The sequence below is a fragment of the Oryctolagus cuniculus genome, chromosome 1 (assembly GCF_051225735.1).
Source record: "Oryctolagus cuniculus isolate XC-2025 breed Fujian yellow rabbit chromosome 1, ASM5122573v1, whole genome shotgun sequence".
Classification (NCBI taxonomy): Eukaryota; Metazoa; Chordata; class Mammalia; order Lagomorpha; family Leporidae; genus Oryctolagus; species Oryctolagus cuniculus.
This window is the reverse complement of record NC_142867.1, coordinates 99,928,352-99,946,640: the sequence shown is the minus strand read 5'-3', so window position 1 is coordinate 99,946,640 and position 18,289 is coordinate 99,928,352. Positions and strand designations below refer to the sequence as shown.

The 18,289-nt window shown below is 41.5% G+C and overlaps 1 protein-coding gene across 1 annotated transcript in view; it reads right to left on the bottom strand.

Annotated features, from left to right (window-relative positions):
- The window catches only part of CUL5 (cullin 5), a gene marked incomplete at its 5' end in the record, with an annotated part of 135,759 nt that overhangs the window by 73,085 nt on the left and 44,385 nt on the right, over positions 1-18,289 (bottom strand). Inside the window, 2 exon segments of the mRNA NM_001082355.1 lie at positions 3,178-3,354; positions 8,482-8,581. Coding sequence (NP_001075824.1) covers positions 3,178-3,354; positions 8,482-8,581 — 277 coding nt within the window.

Genomic DNA, 18,289 nt, shown 5'->3' with positions numbered 1-18,289 from the left:
GCTATGGCCAGGGAGTGCAGTGGAGGATGGCCCAGGTGCTTGGGCCCTGCACCCCATGGAAGACCAGGAAAAGCACCTGGATCCTGGCTCCTGCCATCGGATCAGCGCGGTGCGCCGGCTGCAGCGGCGGCCATTGGAGGGTGAACCAACGGCAAAGGAAGACCTTTCTCTCTCTGTCTCTCTCTCTCACTGTCCACTCTGCCTGTCAAAAAAAAAAAAAAAAAAAAAAAAATCTGTTCAATACCAGACCTTAAAAACAAAAAAGTGGATTATATAGATATTCCACTAAAATGACGGAAAATATACATTTGTTCCATTATTGGTAAATATATATTAGTGCTCCAAGTAACATTCAGTTTAGGAGATATTTTAGTAACTTTAGTAATAATTAAATAGTTTCGTAACATTAACTATGTACCTGGGACTACTCTGTATTTTCCACACACAACTCTCTTAATCCTTGCAACCTTGATACAGGTACTACTATAGGTACTCCCTATAGATATGTGGATCTGGAGGCACACAGAGCAAAGCTAACTTGCCTACATTCATAGAACTCCTATGTGGCAACACTGGGCTATGAATACAACTGTGACCCCAGAGTCAATGCTGCTTATTTTTCTGCTGTTCAAACAATTTAATAATGTTTTAAAAGCAAACTTTAATTCATAATTCACACAATAAAACCAATAATTATAGTGGATGTTAGACAAAAATAAAGAATTCAGAATGATAAAACTTCTTTAAAAAACATTCTGATAATATGTTGGGCAAATTTTTTTTTTCAAAAATATTTTTATCTCTTTTCCTTAAAAAATTTTTTTGGAAATAACATATTAAATTTACATTATAATCAAAGGATTAATGAATGACTCTACTAAATACAGAGTTCAACAAATAAAAAAGCTTAAAAAGACCATAGTCCAGAGAGAAAAGAGGCAAGGGATATACACAATAATCAAATGAAAATTTTTTCAACTTTATTCCCATAAAGTAAATTTTAGAAGCCATAAAATCATCAAAACTATAGCAGGATATCATTCTATCAATTTGACAAAGATTTAAAGCAAATTTAACAAAACATTATAGTGTTTGCAGCAAAACTGATACACGTGGGCATTTCTTTTGTTTGCCTTGTTTGAAGGTTGTTTTTTTGTTTGTTTTTTTTACTTTTAGCTCCCATATATAAAGAAGAACATCCAATATTTCTTTGTCTGGCTTACTCATTCAACATGATGTACTCCAATTCCAATAATTTTGCTGCAAATGATAGAAGTTCATGCTTTTCATAGCTGAATAATATTCCATTGTGTGTATGTACATGTGTGTGTACATAAATATATATAAATACACACATTTCATATTTTCTTTATTCACTCATCTGATCATGGACACCTTTGGCTATTGTGAACAGTGCTGTAATAAACATGGTGGAGCAGGTATGTCTTTGATATGATGAGTTCATGCCTTTTCAGTATATACCAATAGTGGGATTACTAGATCATATGGCAGGTCTATTTCTAGGTTTGTTTGTTTGTTTTTTTTAAACTCTCCATACTGTTTTCCACAGTAGACCTAATAGTTTACATTCCCACCAACAGTATATAAGAGTTCTCCTTTCTCTACATCCTTGCCAACATTTATTACTCTCTGTCTTTTGGATAATAGCCATTTTGACAGAGGTGATATCTCATTGTTGTTCTGATTTGCATTTCCCTTATGGCTAGTGACACTGAGCATTTTTGCATATATTTGTTGGCCATTTATTTCTTGAGAACTGTCTATTCTTAGATAAGACCTCCAAAGTACAAAAAAAGCAAAACTACACAAATCGAATTATATCGCCTGTGATGCTGGCATCCCATGGACGAACCAGTCTGAGTCTCAGCTGCTCCACTTCCAATCTAGCTCTCTGCTAAATGGCTTAGGAAAAGCAGAGGCAGACGGCTCAGGTGTTTGGGCCCCTGCAACACATATGGGAGACCCAGAAGAAGCTCCTGGCTCCTGGCTCAAGCCTGACCCAGGGCTGGCCATTGGAGCCATCTGGGGAGTGAACCAGCAGATGAAAGATCTTGGTCTCTGTCTCTCTCTCTTCCTCTCTTCCAAAAATAAATAAATCTTTAATAAAGGAACAAAAAAGGATGGCAAGAAAGGAAGAATGGGGGAGGGGCAGAACCAATGCTCTTAAGCATTAAGTGAGACTGCTTCCCATAATTAATAGGGAATAGTAAGCAGTAAAATAAAGATAATAACAAAAAAACTAAATAGGACAAATAAAATTGCATCTAGAAATACTGTTTTATTACACATTTCTCATATTGCAGTTATTTCAACCACTGAATCTAATCTACTACTGTATCTAAAATACAATGTCCCTATCAAAATTAGAGCAAATTTTAAGGCTGAGATGGAGCAACAAGACACAGGTCACACTATTTTAATGTGTGAGTTTGTTACAAACATTATCAGAGTAAACAGCTGTTTAAAATTCAAATGGCATTTTCTACTTTTTAAATCTATGGTCCCAGTTGATTCTTACAAGTAGGAAGATACATGGTAAATGATGACACAGAGCTTGAAGAACACTGACGAGCAGAAAAGGAAATCTATGACCCTTTTACTTTCAGGGCTGAGTTCATTCCATTAAATCATGACTGGATACTTGGCACACAACTTTTTATTAGAAACTATGCAAAATATAAATATAAGCAAAGTACATACCTAGTTTATACTGACTAGAAATCAAATAAAAGGAAGCTTATAAAGATGACAGTAGTTTAGCCACAATTAAACACAAAGATATTACAAAGGCAATCTAATTAAATATTTTTGAAAGAGGAAAAAAAAGTAAGTTATAGAAAGACAAAAGTGCAAGTAAAAAATAGAGAAATAAAATATTGAAGATTAAATTAGGAAAAAGGAAGTGAGAGGGAAAAGCCAAAGAGGTAATATTTTTAGGATACAGATCTATAGTTTAAGACCATAAAAAAAGATGAAAGAGAATGGAAGCTAAAGATGGGTAAAAGAAAGCCAATACTGACTAAACCCAATAGAACCTGAAAAAAATTTACATGTGAAGTAGAAACACCCACTTAAAATCAAAAATTACTTTTAAATGCCTTCAAATTACCCTCTTTTTGAAGAACACTAGGAAAACAATGGGAAAAACTGACTTACCTTTCGAACAATACTGTCTTCCACATTGGATTTTTTATTGCTGCCTTGTTTACCCATTAAAGTAATCTCTAGTTGACAAAAAGGTTTCGGTAAAATGTCACATTGTGTAAAGAATTTTCGCCATTCAACAATATATGCTTTCAACAAAGCTGTATCATCTTGATGGCTCAGAACTCGCTGAAAAAAAGAATCATACCAATTTGAAATAAATGCAAATACTCTGATGAATAAATATAAAAGATATTCATAACATAATTTTTAATATTTTATTTATTTTATGAACTGTATGATACCTGAGAAAATTATATGTTCACCATGAATGTTCACAGCAACATTATTTAAAATATACAAAAAATAAAAACCCAAATATCCACCAACTGATGAATGAACAAACAGTATGTGGTATAGCCATAAAAATATTAGCCATAAAAAATTGATTAATGTTAAAATACAGATGAATCTTAAAAATATCCCAAGTGAAATAAACTAGTCACTAAAGGACACATATTATGATTCTATTTATAGGAAGTTATATAAATAGACTAAGACAGAAAGTGGGTTAGTGGTTGCTAGGGATTGGGAGGAGGGGGTTATGAGGAGTTACTGTTAACAGGTACAAGGTTCTTTATAGAGTGTTTGAAATATTCTGAAATGAGCTGGTGATGGTTGCAAATTTCTATGAATACATTAAAACATACTGAATCATACACTTTGAAGGAGTAAATTCTATTGTCTGTAAAATAAATCTCAATTTTTTAAAAAGGTGGTAGAGTATTTCCCCATTGCTAAAGTTTGGGCTGGCCCTCTGACTTGCTTTGAGTAACAGAATGCTGCACATGTAATGTTGTGAGACTTCAAGTCTAAATCTGAAGATACCTTGTAGATTCAACTTTTATTTCAAAGGCAGGTTCCCTTGAGGAGGATAGATCACACGGAGAAAACCAGCATCAAACATCAGATACATGATAAAGGCTTTCTTGGATCACCCAGTCCCTGTAGAGCCAACAGCTAACTGCCTCTGTATTAATATAATCTTAGGAAAGGGCTGGTGGTTGGGTGCAAGGGGCTAAACCATTGCTTGCAATGCTGGCATCCCATATGAGCAATGGTTTTGAGTATAGGCTGCTCCAATTCCAATCCAGCTCCCTGCTGAGGTACCTAGGAAAACAGTGGAGGATGGCCCAAGTGTTTGGACCCTTGCTACCCACGTAAGAGATATGGATATAGCACCTGGCTCCTGCTTTGGCCTGGCAGAGTCTCTGGCCGTTGAGGTCATTTGGGGAGTGAAGCAGCATACAGAAGATCTTTGTGTCCCCCTCTCTCTGTCACTCTGCCTTTCAAATAAGTAAAATAAATCTTTCAAAAAACAACACAAAATACCTTAGGCAAAATCAACTGAGTCCAGCCCAACTTAAAAACCTATAGAATTATAAATTAGTTACAGTAAATCTAAACGAAATAAAATCTAGTAACTCCCCAAGCACTATGTTTATTTTTACTTATCACTTTTAATAATACTAAATAATTTTAAATTTTATATTTTATGTATTAAGAACAGAGAAAGTGAGCAACGAGAAATTCCATCTGCCAGTTCACTCACCAAGTGACCACAAGAGCTGGGGCTGTGCCAAGCCAAAGGCATCTGGCTCTCCCACATAGGTGACAAGGACCCAAGTACTTCAGCTATCACCTGCTGCCTCTAAGGGAGCATACTAATAAGAAGCTGGATTGGAAATGGAGGCAGAATTCAGTTCCAGGAACTGGGATATGAGATGTGAGCATTCTAAGTGGTGGCTTAGCCCATTGTGCCACAATGTCTGCCCTCAAAATAAACATTTAATGTTTACTGCCTTTACCATTTGGGAGATCTGGTCCTTCTAACAAAGGTAAGTTCAATCAAATGTTGTCTAGTAAAATGACTTTCATAAGAATTTAAAAAAGTATACACCTTGTCTGTCATTGCTATTTCTACAATTTAACTGCTCTAAATTAGCAAGATACTAAATCCCATCCTCAGGTTCTTCCTGAGATACACATTCCAGATTTTACTGGGTCATATTACAGTAAAACTCTAATAAACTACAACTGCTAATGTGAAGTTAATTTTTAATATCTGTCAAACAGTACCTCAGATGATTCTTAGGAGCCTATTTCCAGAAACTGAAGAATGACACCATCTAAGGTAGGTTTGAGACAAATCTACCTTAACCAAAAGTCAAAAAAGATACACTAATTTTTTAATGCAAATCATATTTCTAAAGCGGTTGTAGTGAAACTGTATTGATTAAACTGTGATACTGAAACACTGAAATTTCTAAATAACGCTTGAAGATAGGATTTATTTTAATAAAAGATATTGCCTAGGGCCAGCCTTGTGGTATAGGGAATGGGACTGCCATCTATGACTCTAGCATGCCTTATGGCTGCTGGTTAGAGTCTGGGTTGCTCCATTTCTGATCCAGCTCCCTGCCATTGGCCTGGAAAAAGCAGCAGTAGATGGTCCAAGTGCTTGGGTCTCTGTCAGCTATGTGGGAGACCTAGATGAAGCTCCTGGCTGTAGGCTGGTCCAGCACTGGCAGTTCTGGGGAATGAACCAGTAGATAGAAGATCTCTCTCTCTCTTTCTCTGTCTCTCCCTCTGTCTCTGCAACTCTGACTTTCAAATAAATAAACCTTTAAATAAATAAATAATTCTGTATGACACCATTTAAAAAATTTAGCAAGATGTTGTCAACAAAATATTTTTTTAACTATATGACACCAGAGGTAACCAGCAAATATAAACTCATTATACATTTAATTTCTTTTTTTTTTTTTTAAAGATTTATTTATTTGAAAGTCAGTTATACAGAGAGAGGAGAGGCAGAGAGAGAGAGACAGAGAGGTCTTCCATTGCTAGTTCACTCCAATTGGCCGCAAAAGCCGGAGCTGCGCTGATCCAAAGCCAGGAGTCAGGAGCCAGGAGCTTCTTCCAGGTTTCCCATGTGGGTGCAGGGGCCTAAGGAACTGGACCATCTTCTACTGCTTTCCCAGGCCATAGCAGAGAGCTGGATTGGAAGTGGGGCAGCCGGGACTCAAACTGGCACCCATACAGGATGCCTGCACTGCAGGCGGTGGCTTTACCCGCTACGCCACAGCACTGGCCCCACACTTAATTTCAATATCTGCAGTTAAGCCATATACAGAAGAAAGTCAATTTGAAGTGCAACTGCTAAGCAGCTATTAGTAATTAACAAGAGGGGCTGGTGCTGTGACAAACTAGGTTAAGCCAATGCCTGTACTACTGGAATCCTGTATGGGCACAGGTTCGAGTCCCAGTTTCTTTACTTCTGATTTAGCTCCGTGCTAATGCACCTGAGAAAACAGCAGAAGATGGCCCAAGTGCCTGGGCCCCTGCCACCCATGTGGGACACTTGGAAGAAGCTTCTAGCTTCGGTTGTGGCCTAGTTGTGGCCTTTTGGGGAAGTGAACCAGTGGATGGAAGATTTCTGTGTCTCTCATTCTGTCTCTGTTAACTTTGTCTTTCAAAACTAAATTCCATGGCAGGGGGAAGGAGGCTTGACATGTGGTACAGTGGGTTGAGCCCCTGCCTGCAACACCAGCATCCCATATGAGCACTGCTTCAAGTCATGACTGCTGTGCTTCTGATCCAACTCTCTAAGGTGCCTGGGAATGCAGCAGCAAATGGCCTGAGTGCTTGGGTCCCTGCCACTCACTTCCCACAGAGACTTCCAGACTCCTATGTTCAGCACGGCCCCACTGCAGTCATTCTGGGAATTAAACAGAGGGAAGATCTCTAGCTCCTTCTCTGTCTTCCCATCTCTCTCTTTCAAATAAATAAGTAAATCTTTAAAAAGAACTAAATCCCACTAAAATTAATGAAAACGAATATTTACTTCAGCAATATTAAACATTTATATATAACATCAACATAAGAATACTGAATTATTCAGCAACAGCAACACAAAGGATAATACAAGAATTTTACAATCAGAGGAGTATCTGGAATTGAAGAAAATTGCAGACAACTTGGTAAGAGGTCATGAGAGGGAAAAACCAGATTCATGTGGACTGATATATGGTCAAAAAATCATGGTGGTGAAGACTTTTAAAAAACATTTTAAAAAGTAAATTCTTTACAGCATTTTCTGAGGACAGTAATGCGTGCTCTCTCTCTCTTAAGGAGATTTATTTATTTATTTCAAAGTCAGAGCTACAAAGAGAAATGAAAAGAGAGAGAAAGAGAGACCTTCCATTCACTGGTTCACTCCCCAAATGGTCTCCCATGAAGGTGCAGGAGCCAAAGGACTTGGGCCATCTTCTGCTGCTTTTCCAGGCACATCAGCGGGGAGCTGAATAGGAAGTGGAGCAGCTGGGTCTCGAACCAGTGTACACATGAGAATCCTGATATTGCAGGCAGTGGCCCCTCTATGTCATAATGCTGGCCACTGTAAGGTACTCTCTTTTTTTGTTTGTTTTTTAACATTTATTTATTTATTTGAGTCAGAGTTACAGAGAGAGAGGAGAGGCAGAGAGAGAGGTCTTCCATCTCCTAGTTCACTGCCCAATTGGCTGCACTGGCCAGAACTGTGCTGATCCAAAGCCAGGAGCCAGGCGATTCTACCAGATCTCCCACGTGGATGCAGGGGCCCAAGGACTTGGGCCACCTAATACTGCTTTCCCAGGCCATAGCAGAGAGCTAGATTGGAAGAGGAGCAGTCAGGACCTGAACCGGTACCCATATGGGATGCCTGCAGTGCAAGCGGTGGCTTTACCTGTTATGGTACAGCGCTGGTCCCTGTAATGTACTCTCTTAATAAAAATATTGCTGTAGGGTGAAAAAATAAATGAAATGACAATCATTTCATTAAAAAATGTATTTAAGGGGACGGCACTGTGGAGTAGGGGGTAAAGCTGCTGCCCATGGTGCCGATATCCCATATGGCACAGGTCTAGTCCCAGCTGCTCCACTTCTGATTCAGCTCCCTGCTAATGTGCCTGGAAAAACAGTGGAGGACAGCCCAAGCCATCGGGCCCATGAACCCACGCGGAGATGCATAGGAAGCTCCTGATTCCTGGCTTTGGACCAGCCTAGCTCCAGCCATTGTGGTCATTTGGGGAATGAACCAGTAAATGAAGACCTCTCTGTCTCTCCATAACTCTGCCTTTCAAGTAAATAAATCTTTTGCAAAAAATGTCAATGGCATATTTAAAGTTACTTTAGGAAGCCCCACTGTCAAAATCATAAAATATGATACTGTCAGAGTAGTTTTAGAACAAATCTAAAATAGAGAAAAGAACTTACTGCCTGTGCTTGTTTAATAAATTCAAGAATGTCTTCTTTTAAAGCCTGATGGATTTTTGCTGGGCCTTTATCATCCCAGAGACAGACTGCATGCACATCCCTGTAAAAATAAAGCAGGTAAATGAAGATTAGTAATGGAACAAGGAGAGACAAAACTCATTTTAAATTCTGTATTAGTACAGTTTTCATGGATCATACTAGATCAAACTAATAGTGCCTGAATCCACCACAAGAATCAAGCACTGTTTGTAAGTTGTTTAACACACACATTTGTTTCTGTAATTGTTTTGACTTTGCTTTCTTTCTTAGTTCTCTGCTACTTATTATATGAAATTCAATTATAAAACATGCTTCCCAGTCTCAACCCCTAATGTTAACTGCTATTAATATTCACTTGTACAAAAACAAGCCTAAATCTTAATTCTTTAACAAAAAAGATGTAAAATATTCATTTTTTAAAAATTAGTCACTCAAATCCCATTGGAGCCAAGTCCCTCCAAAGATTCATTACCCATTTACATTTCAATCACCACTGTGTCCTCTTTGTTTAAACAAAAAGAAAAAGCTCTCAGAAACTGGTATTCAAAACAACTTAAAAATTGACACATTGAGGCCAGTGTTGTGGCGTAGCAGGTAAAGCTGCCAACTACAAGGCCAGCATCCCATATGGGTTTATGTCCTAGCTGCTCCACTTCCAATCCAGCTCCCTGCTAATGGCCTGGGAAAAGCAGGAGAAGATGGCCCAAGTGTCCAAGCCCAAGCCATCCACATGGGAGATCTAGAAGAAGTTTCCTGGATCTCGCTTTTGGCCAGGCCCAGCACTGGCCATTACAACAATCTGGAAAATGAACCAGCAGATGGAAGATCTGTCTCTCCCCTTCTTTCTGTAACTCTTTCAAATAAATAAATGATCTTTTTAAAAAAAACTAACATATTTACTAAAAATTAAAGAAATATTTAAAACCAGTACATGTTCACAAAGTTAATTTTTAAAAATTATTTATATGGGCTGGTGCTGCAGCTCAATAGGCTAATCCTCCGCCTGTGGTGCTGGCACCCTGGGTTCTAGTCCTGGTAGGGGCGCTGGATTCTGTCCCTCTTGCTCCTCTTCCAGTCCAGCTCTCTGTTGTAGCCTGGGAAGGCAGTGGAGGATGGCCCAAGTCCTTGGACCCTGCACCAGCATGGAAGACCAGGCGGAAGCACCTGGCTCCTGGCTTCGGATCAGCGTGGTGCGCCGGCCACTGGGGGGTGAACCAATGGAAAAAGGAAGACCTTTCTCTCTGTCTTCCTCTCACTGTCCACTCTGCCTGTCAAAAAAAATTATTTTTCTGTTGGACAGAGACAGAGAGGGTAGGGGAGAAGAGAGTACATTCCTACGGGTGTTCACTCCCCAAATGCCCACAATGGCCAGCCAAAGCTGTTCTGGTGCTGAGCCAGGCCACAGCTGGGACTGAGGAACTCCATCCGGGTCTCCCACATGGGTAGCAGGGACCCAACCACTTGAGCCATCACCTGCTACCTTCTTCCAGGGGGGCACACTAGCAGGAATCTCAAACCGGGAGTCAGCACCCAAACGCAGGCACTCAGAGGATGTGGGCATCCCAACAGCAAGGCCACACTCCTGCCCTAAAAATTCCTTTTTAAGATTTTTTTTAAAAGATGTATTTATTTATTTGAAAGTCAGAGTTACAGAGAGAGACTTTCCATCTGTTGGTTTACTCCCCAGATGATCACAATGGCCAGCACTGGGCCAGGCCAAAGCCAAGAGCCAGGAACTTCTTCCAGGTCTCCCATGAAAGTAGCAGGGACCCAAGCACTTGAGTTATCTTCTGCTGCTTTCCCCAGGCTATCAGCAGAAAGTTGGATGGGAAGTGGAGAGCTGGGACATGAATAGGCGCTCATATGGGATGCCAGCATTGCGGGCAGTGGCTTTACCCTCCACACCACAGCACCAGCCCTGAAAGTTAATGTCTTAATGACAAAGTCAGGCAGCAGTGAAATTTATAACAAAAGGATATGGTCAAAATATGCTCCCTAGAGATTCATTCACTATACAATAGAGCACTGGTGCAAAAATGTTAAATAAATCAAAATAAAACATCTTCAGAATTATAACATGTCAACAACTAAGAAACTTGTTTTATATTCTGGTTCCTAGAAGCACTGTTATAACCTAAAGTTCAGTCTGTTTACATATTACTTTGAACTTGCTTTTGTCACTTGTTACATTCAGCTTAATAATGGTATCCAGTCCAGTGCCATGAAGCAGTAAGTACTCAAATATATGGTAATAACAAAATAGAGGAGTGTTGAGGCACAGCGGATTATGCTTGCGCCCTGGGACATCCACATTCCATACTGGAGTGTAGATTCAAGTCCCAGCTCCTCTACTTGTGAACCAGTTTCCTGCTAATGCATCCTGGGAGGCAGCAGATGATGGCTTCAGTGCTTGACACCTGTTGCCCACAGGGGAGACCAGGATGGAGTTCCTGGCTTCTGACTTTGGCCTATTCCAGTCCTGCATGTCATAGGCATTTGGGGAATGAACCAGTAGATGGAAAATGTCTCTCTCTGTCAAGTAAATAAATATAAACAAATAAATAAACAAACAAATTTCTAAAAACAAACATAAGGAGGCCAGTGCTTTGGCACAGCAGGTTAGGTTAAGCTGCTGTCTACGGTGCTGGCATCCCATATGGCTGCCGGTTTGAGTCCCAGCTGCTCCACTTCCGATCCAGCTCTCTGCTAATGTACCTGGGAAAGCAGCAGAGGATGGTTCAAGTCCTTGAGCCCCTGCACGCACATAAGAGACCTAGATGGAGCTCCTGGCTTTGGCCTGGCTCAGCCCGAGCTGTTGCAGCCATTTGGGGAGTGAGCCAGTGGATGGAAGATCTGTGTGTGTGTGTGTGTGTATCTCCCCTTCTCTCTAACTCTACCTTTCAAATAAATAAATAAATAAAATAAAATAAAAAAATAAAATTACGGCCAATTGGGGAGTGAACCGTCGAATGAAAGACCTCTCTCTCTCTCTGTGTGTTAACTCTGACTGTCAAATAAATAAATACATCATAAAAAAAGCATGTATCTTAAAAAAAAATAAGAGGTAGTATCTACTTACTATGTGCTAGATACTATTCTAAGTTCTTTTACTTAACAAACTCTAAGGTAGTGCTATTCTATTCCATTTTACAAATGTGAAAACACGGGGGCCAGCGTCATGGCTCATTTGGTTAATCCTCCACCTACGGTGCCGGCATCCCATATGGGCACCGGGTTCTAGCCCTGGTTGCTCCTCTTCCAGTCCAGCCCTCTGCAGTGGCCCGGGAAGGCAGTGGAGGATGGCCGAAGTGCTTGGGCCCTGCACCCATGTGGGAGACCAGGAGGAAGAACCTGGCTCCTGGCTTCGGATCGGCACAGCACCAGGCGTGGTGGCCATTTGGTGGGTGAACCAACGGAAGGAAGATCTTTCTCTCTGTCTCTTTCTCTCACTGTCTAACTCTATCTGTCAAAAAAAAAAAAAAAAGTGAAAACTGATACCTAGTATACAAGAGAGATAGTCAATCACGCTCCAAGGCATACATTAAGCAATTTCCCAAACTACTCTTGTATATCTCTAATATATTCACTAAGTAACTAAACTGAACTTCATAAAGCACAGATTAAAATCATATTACCCCCTTTGGGCCAGTGTTACAGCATAGTAGGTTAAACCTCTGTCTGCAGTGCCAGCATCCTATATGGGTGCCAGTTCAAGCTCTAGCTGCTCCACTTCCAATCTATCTCCCTGCTAATGTTCCTGGGAAAGCAGTGGAAGATAGCCCAAGTGCCTGGGGCCCTGCACTCATGTGAGAGACCCAAAAGAAGCTACTGGCTCCTGGCTTCAGACTGGCCCAGCTCTAGCCATTGTGGCCACTGGAGCAGTGAACCAGCAGATGGAGGACTTCTCTATCTCTCCCTCTCTCTGTAACTGCCTCTAAAATAAATAAAGTGGGCAAACCAATCCTTTTTAATCCCCTATATGCATTGACAGTCCTATTGTATCCATCAGCTAAAAAGCTCTCCAGTTTGGACATTTCCAACCAGCACCATTACCATAAAATCATCACCATCTCTTACTTAGTTTACCATAACAAAGCTAGTAAGTACTGATGGCTTACTATGTGCCAGACACTTCGGTTGACTCCTGTGCTACTTTATTTAGTTCTTGCAAGAAGTACATGAGTTTAGAAATGGAAGAGAACTACTGAATGAATGCCTGTGAGAGAAAAATGAAAAAAGCGAGAGAAAGCTGGTCAAGTGATAAGCCCAAAGGAGAATAAAGATTCCTGTAGGGACAGAAGAGAGATGGGCAGCAACAGAGGTAGACTGCAGTGAGGTTCCAAGAAAATTCGACACAATTGTTGGAGAGTTTGGTAGCCACAGTTACCTATCAGAGGAGTCCCATGCCTCTCCAAAGCAGTCTGACTTAGTATCCCTGCCATACTCAAACCACTACTGGGTATATGTCAGAAGGGCTCATATAGAAAGAGGAAATGGTGAGGCGAAGGCAGTGGGGCTGGGTAGCTTCCTAAAAATATATTCAAGGAGGAATCAAACTTGAGCAATTGGGTACATCTTCTCCAGCTCTCTTTTCTCAACCTCCAGGTACTCCTATGCTTTGCTACATCAGGGAAGAAAGCCCTTGATGTATTCAGTGTTAATTTAAAGCATAACATCTACTCAACTCCATAGAACAGAGTGTGTTAAATATCCTGGTCATTTTTTTTTTAAGATTTATTTATTTATTTAAAAGGCAGAGTTAGGCCGGCGCAGTGGCTCAATAGGCTAATCCTCCACCTGAGGCGCCGGCACACTGGGTTCTAGTCTCGGTCGGGGCACCAGATTCTGTCCCGGTTGCCCCTCTTCCAGGCCAGCTCTCTGCTATGGCCCAGGAGTGCAGTGGAGGATGGCCTAAGTGCTTGGGCCCTGCACATGCATGGGAGACCAGGAGAAGCACCTGGCTCCTGGCTTTGGATCAACGCGATGCGCCGGCCGCAACGCGCCAGCCGTGGCAGCCATTGGAGGGTGAACCAACGGCAAAAGGAAGACCTTTCTCTCTGTCTCTCTCTCTCTCACTGTCCACTCTGCCTGTCATAAAATAAAATAAGGCAGAGTTAAAGAGAGAAGGGGAGAGACAGAGAGAAATCTTCCATCTGCTGATTCATTCCCCAAATGGCTGCAGTGGCCAGAGCTGGGAAGACCCCAAGCAAGGAGCCAGCAGCTTCTTTGGGGTCTCCTATGTGGTTGCAGGCCCTCTATTGTGCAGGGAGCTGGTTTGGAAGTGGAGCAGCTAGGACATGAACTGGTATCCACATGGGATGCCAGTGCTGCAGGTGGCAGCTTTATCCACTACACCACAGCCTCAGCCCCCAATTTTTTTTTTTTTTTTTAATGTAAGGGACAGAGAGACAGATGGGGAGAGAGTGAGCACTTTCCCATGTGCTAGCCCATTCTCCAAATGCTCACAAAGGCCAGGAAGGGGGGGGGAGGGTCAAAGCCAGGTGCCAGGAATCTAAGCCAGGCCTCCAACATGAATGGCAAGAATCCAAACACTTGAACTATCACTGCTATCTCCCACGGTGTGTATTAGCAGAAAGTTGGAATCAGGAGTCTGAGCCGAGAGCCAAACCCAGGCAGTCCAAAGTGAGACACAGGTGTAATAACCTATTGTCATAATCTCTAGGCCGAATGCTCATACCTTGGACAATTTTCATAAATATAATCAAGCCAGAATGTTTCCCCCAAGTTTTATCAGTGAATGTAATATGAAGATTTTGAACTTTACAGAAATCATATCAAATAACTTTTTTCATTAAACATTATTCCTGATATTTACCTATATAGCTGCATGTACTTCTAGTCATGCATTCTGTTATATTTCAAGACAAAATGTATAAAATGTTATACTTCAAGATAAAAAACTGGGGCTGGAGCTGTGGTATAGCGGGTAAAGCTGCCACCTGCAGTGCTGGCATCTCATATGGGTGTCAGTTCGAGACCCAGCTGCTCCGCTTCCAAATCAGCTCCCTGCTATGGCCTGGGAAAGCAGTGGAAGTACTTGGGACTCTTCACCCATGTGGGACCCAGAAACAGCTTCTGGCTTCAGATCGGCCTAGCACCAGCCGTTGTGGCCATCTGGGAAGTGAATGAGAGATAGAGAAAGGTCTTTTTTCTTCCGTTTGTTCACCCCCCAAATGGCTGCCACAGCCAGCACGCTGCGCAGATCCGAAGCCAGGAGCCAGGTTCTTCCTCCTGGTCTCCCATGTGGGTGCAAGGCCCAAGCACTTGGGCCACCCTCCACTGCCTTCCCGGGCCACAGCAGAGAGCTGGACTGGAAGAGGAGCAACTGGGACAGAATCCGGCGTCCCAACCGGGACTAGAACCTGGGGTGCCGGCGCTGCAGGTGGAGGATTAGCCTAGTGAGCCAAGGCGCCAGCAAGCCACATATAGTACTGCACCCTGTAGGTGTACTATGTTTTTCCTACAAATAAGGGTTTTTTTTTTTTTTTAAGATTTACTTTATTTATTTAAAAAGCATAGTGACAGAGGGAGAAGGAGAAAATGAAAGTATCTTCTATCTGCTGGTTTACTCTTCAAATAGCACCAGTACATTAGCAGGCAGCTGGATTGGAAGCAGAGCAGCTGGGACTCAAACTGGGGCTTAACCCTCTGTCTCACGTGCTGTGCCTTGTAAATTTTGATTCATACATCAGGTACAGCAAAATAATAACAACTAGTAATAACACAAAACAATATGCTGTAATAATTTACATAAATGTGGTCTCTCTCAAAATATCTTATTGTACTTTCATATTTTCAGTTAAAGAAAGCACATTACTATTTCTCTTTGGCGCATCCAAATAACCAGTATCACTACTATTCCACTTTGGGACCATTAGTAAGTAACATATGGGATACCTGAATCCAAGTACTATGGTACCGCAACAGTCAATCTGATAACAAAGGTAACCTAACCACTAAGTGACTGATGAAGAATGGCACACAAAGCATGGATATGCTGGACAGATGATTCATATCCCAGGTAGGATGGGACAATATTTTATCATATGACTCAGAATGATATGAAACTGAAATTCATGAATTGCTTTTATCTGGAACTTTCCATTTAATATTTTCAGACCATGGCTGACTGTAGGTAACTGAAACCACAGAAAGTGAGACCACAAATTAGAGGGAATTAATGTATATGAGCTACCTAAATAGACAAATTTACAAAGAATAGAATTGAGGTTACCAGGTACTAAGATGAAGGGTCGGGGCTGGAGCTGTGGTACAGCAGGTTAACGCCCTGGCCTGAAGCACTGGCATCCCATTTGGGCACCGGTTCTAGTCCCAGCTGCCCCTCTTCCGATACAGCTCTCTGCTATGGCCTGGGAAAGCAGTAGAAGATGGCCCAAGTCCTTGGGCCTCTGCAACCACGTCGGAGACCCAGAAGAACTTCCTGGCTCCTGGCTTTGGATCAGCATAGCTCTGGCTGTTGCAGCCAACTGGAGTGAACCATCGGATGGAAGACCTCTCTCTCTCTCCCTCTCCTTCCCTCTCTGTATATCTCTTTCAAATAAATAAATAAATTTTTTTTTAAAAAAAAGGAGGGGTCATGGGGAGCTATTATTTAATGGGTATAGAGTTTCTGTTGAAGATGATAAAGTTCTGGGAAGGTACAACACAATTAAACATCACACAGTATTATAATTAATGTCTCTGTCTGCCTCTGCCTCTCTGTAACTCTTCCCTTCAAATAAATAAATGCATCTGATCCTGCTTCCTGCTAAGGTTTCTTTTAATTAAAAATACAAATTTTTAAAATGACCAAATGATAAATTTTATGTAATAAACATTTTATCACAATATGAGGTGGGCATTGTGGCACAGGTGGTTAAGCTGCTGCTTACAAAGCCTGCATCCCATTTTAGAGTGCCAGTCTTCAGTTTCTCATACTCTGTGTTTCTGATCTAGTTTCCTGCTAATGTGCCTATGAGGCAGCATATGATGGTACAAATACCTGGGTCCCTGTCATCCGCATGGGAAATCTAGATGTAGTTTATTCCTCCTGGCTTTAGCCTGGTCTAACCCCAATGGTTGCAGGCATCTGTCAGAGTGAGCCAATGAATAAAAGTGCTCACTCTCCGTTTTTCCCCATCACTCTGCCTTTGAAATAAATAAGTAAATTTTTAAAACACACACACACACATACACACACGGATAGTCTATATTGAGAGCTACCAAACACAAACCAGAGGAAAGCAGACTGGTAATAATAACGTTATCCAAAGAGGAATTTAAGGTTAAAAGAAATAAACAAACATCATATAATGATTAGAAATTATTTAAGAAAATATGCTAGCCTATTTACACCAAAGCATGCATCAAAATATACAGCAAAATTGATTAGAAATCCAAGAAGTTGGACACAAATGTATTGGAATTTTTTTTTTTTTTTTTTGACAGGCAGAGTGGACAGTGAGAGAGAGAGACAGAGAGAAAGGTCTTCCTTTGCCGTTGGTTCACCCTCCAATGGCCGCCGCGGCCGGCGCGCTGCGGCCGGCGCACCGCGCTGATCCGATGGCAGGAGCCAGGAGCCAGGTGCTTCTCCTGGTCTCCCATGGGGTGCAGGGCCCAAGCACCTGGGCCATCCTCCACTGCACTCCCTGGCCACAGCACAGAGCTGGCCTGGAAGAGGGGCAACCGGGACAGAATCCGGCGCCCCGACCGGGACTAGAACCTGGTGTGCCGGCGCCGCTAGGCGGAGGATTAGCCTAGTGAGCCGCGGCGCCGGCCAGGAAATTTTTTTTAAAGATTTATTTATTTACATGAAAATCAGAGTTACACAGAGAGAGAAAGAGAGAAAGAGAGAAAGAGAGGCAGAGAGGCAGAGAGGCAGAGGGAGGGAGGGAGGGGGGTCTTACATCCATTCGCTCACTCCCCAGTTGGCTGAAAGGCCCGGAGCTTCACCGATCCAAAGCCAGGAGCCAATGTTCTCTAATAATTTGATGGTGTTGGGTCATAGATTTAGATCTTTAATCCATGTTGAGTGAATTTTTGTGTAAGGTGTAAAGTAGGGGTCTTGCTTCATGCTTCTGCATGTGGAGATCCAGTTTTCCCAGCACCATTTGTTGAATAGACTGTCCTTGCTCCAGGAATTGGTTTTAGATCTTTGATCAACTATCAGTTGGCTGTGGATGTTTGGATTGATTTCTGGTGTTTCAATTCTGTTCCATTGGTCTATCCATCTGTTTCTGTACCAGTACCATGTTGTTTTCATTATAACTGCCCTGTAGTATGTCTTGAAATCTGGTATTGATACTTCTGGCTTTGTTTTTGTTGTACAAGATTCTTTAGCTATTCGAGGTCTCCTGTGCCTCCATATGAATTTCAGTATCATTTTTTCCAGATCTGATTAGAATGTCTTTGGTATTTTGATCAGTATCGCACTGAATCTATAAACTGCTTTTGGGAGAATGGACATTTTGATGATATTGATTCTTCCAATACATGAGCATGGAAGATTTTTCCATTTTTTGGTATCCTCTTCTATTTCTTTTTTAAGGTTTTATAATTCTCATTGTAGAGATCTTTGACATCCATGGTTAAGTTTATTCCAAGGTATTTGATTGTTTTTGTAGCTATTATAAACGCGATTGATCTTAGAAGTTCTTTCTTAGCCGTGGCATTGTCTGTGTATACCAAGGCTGTTGATTTTTGTGCATCGATTTTATATCCTGCTACTTTGCCAAACTCTTCTATGAGT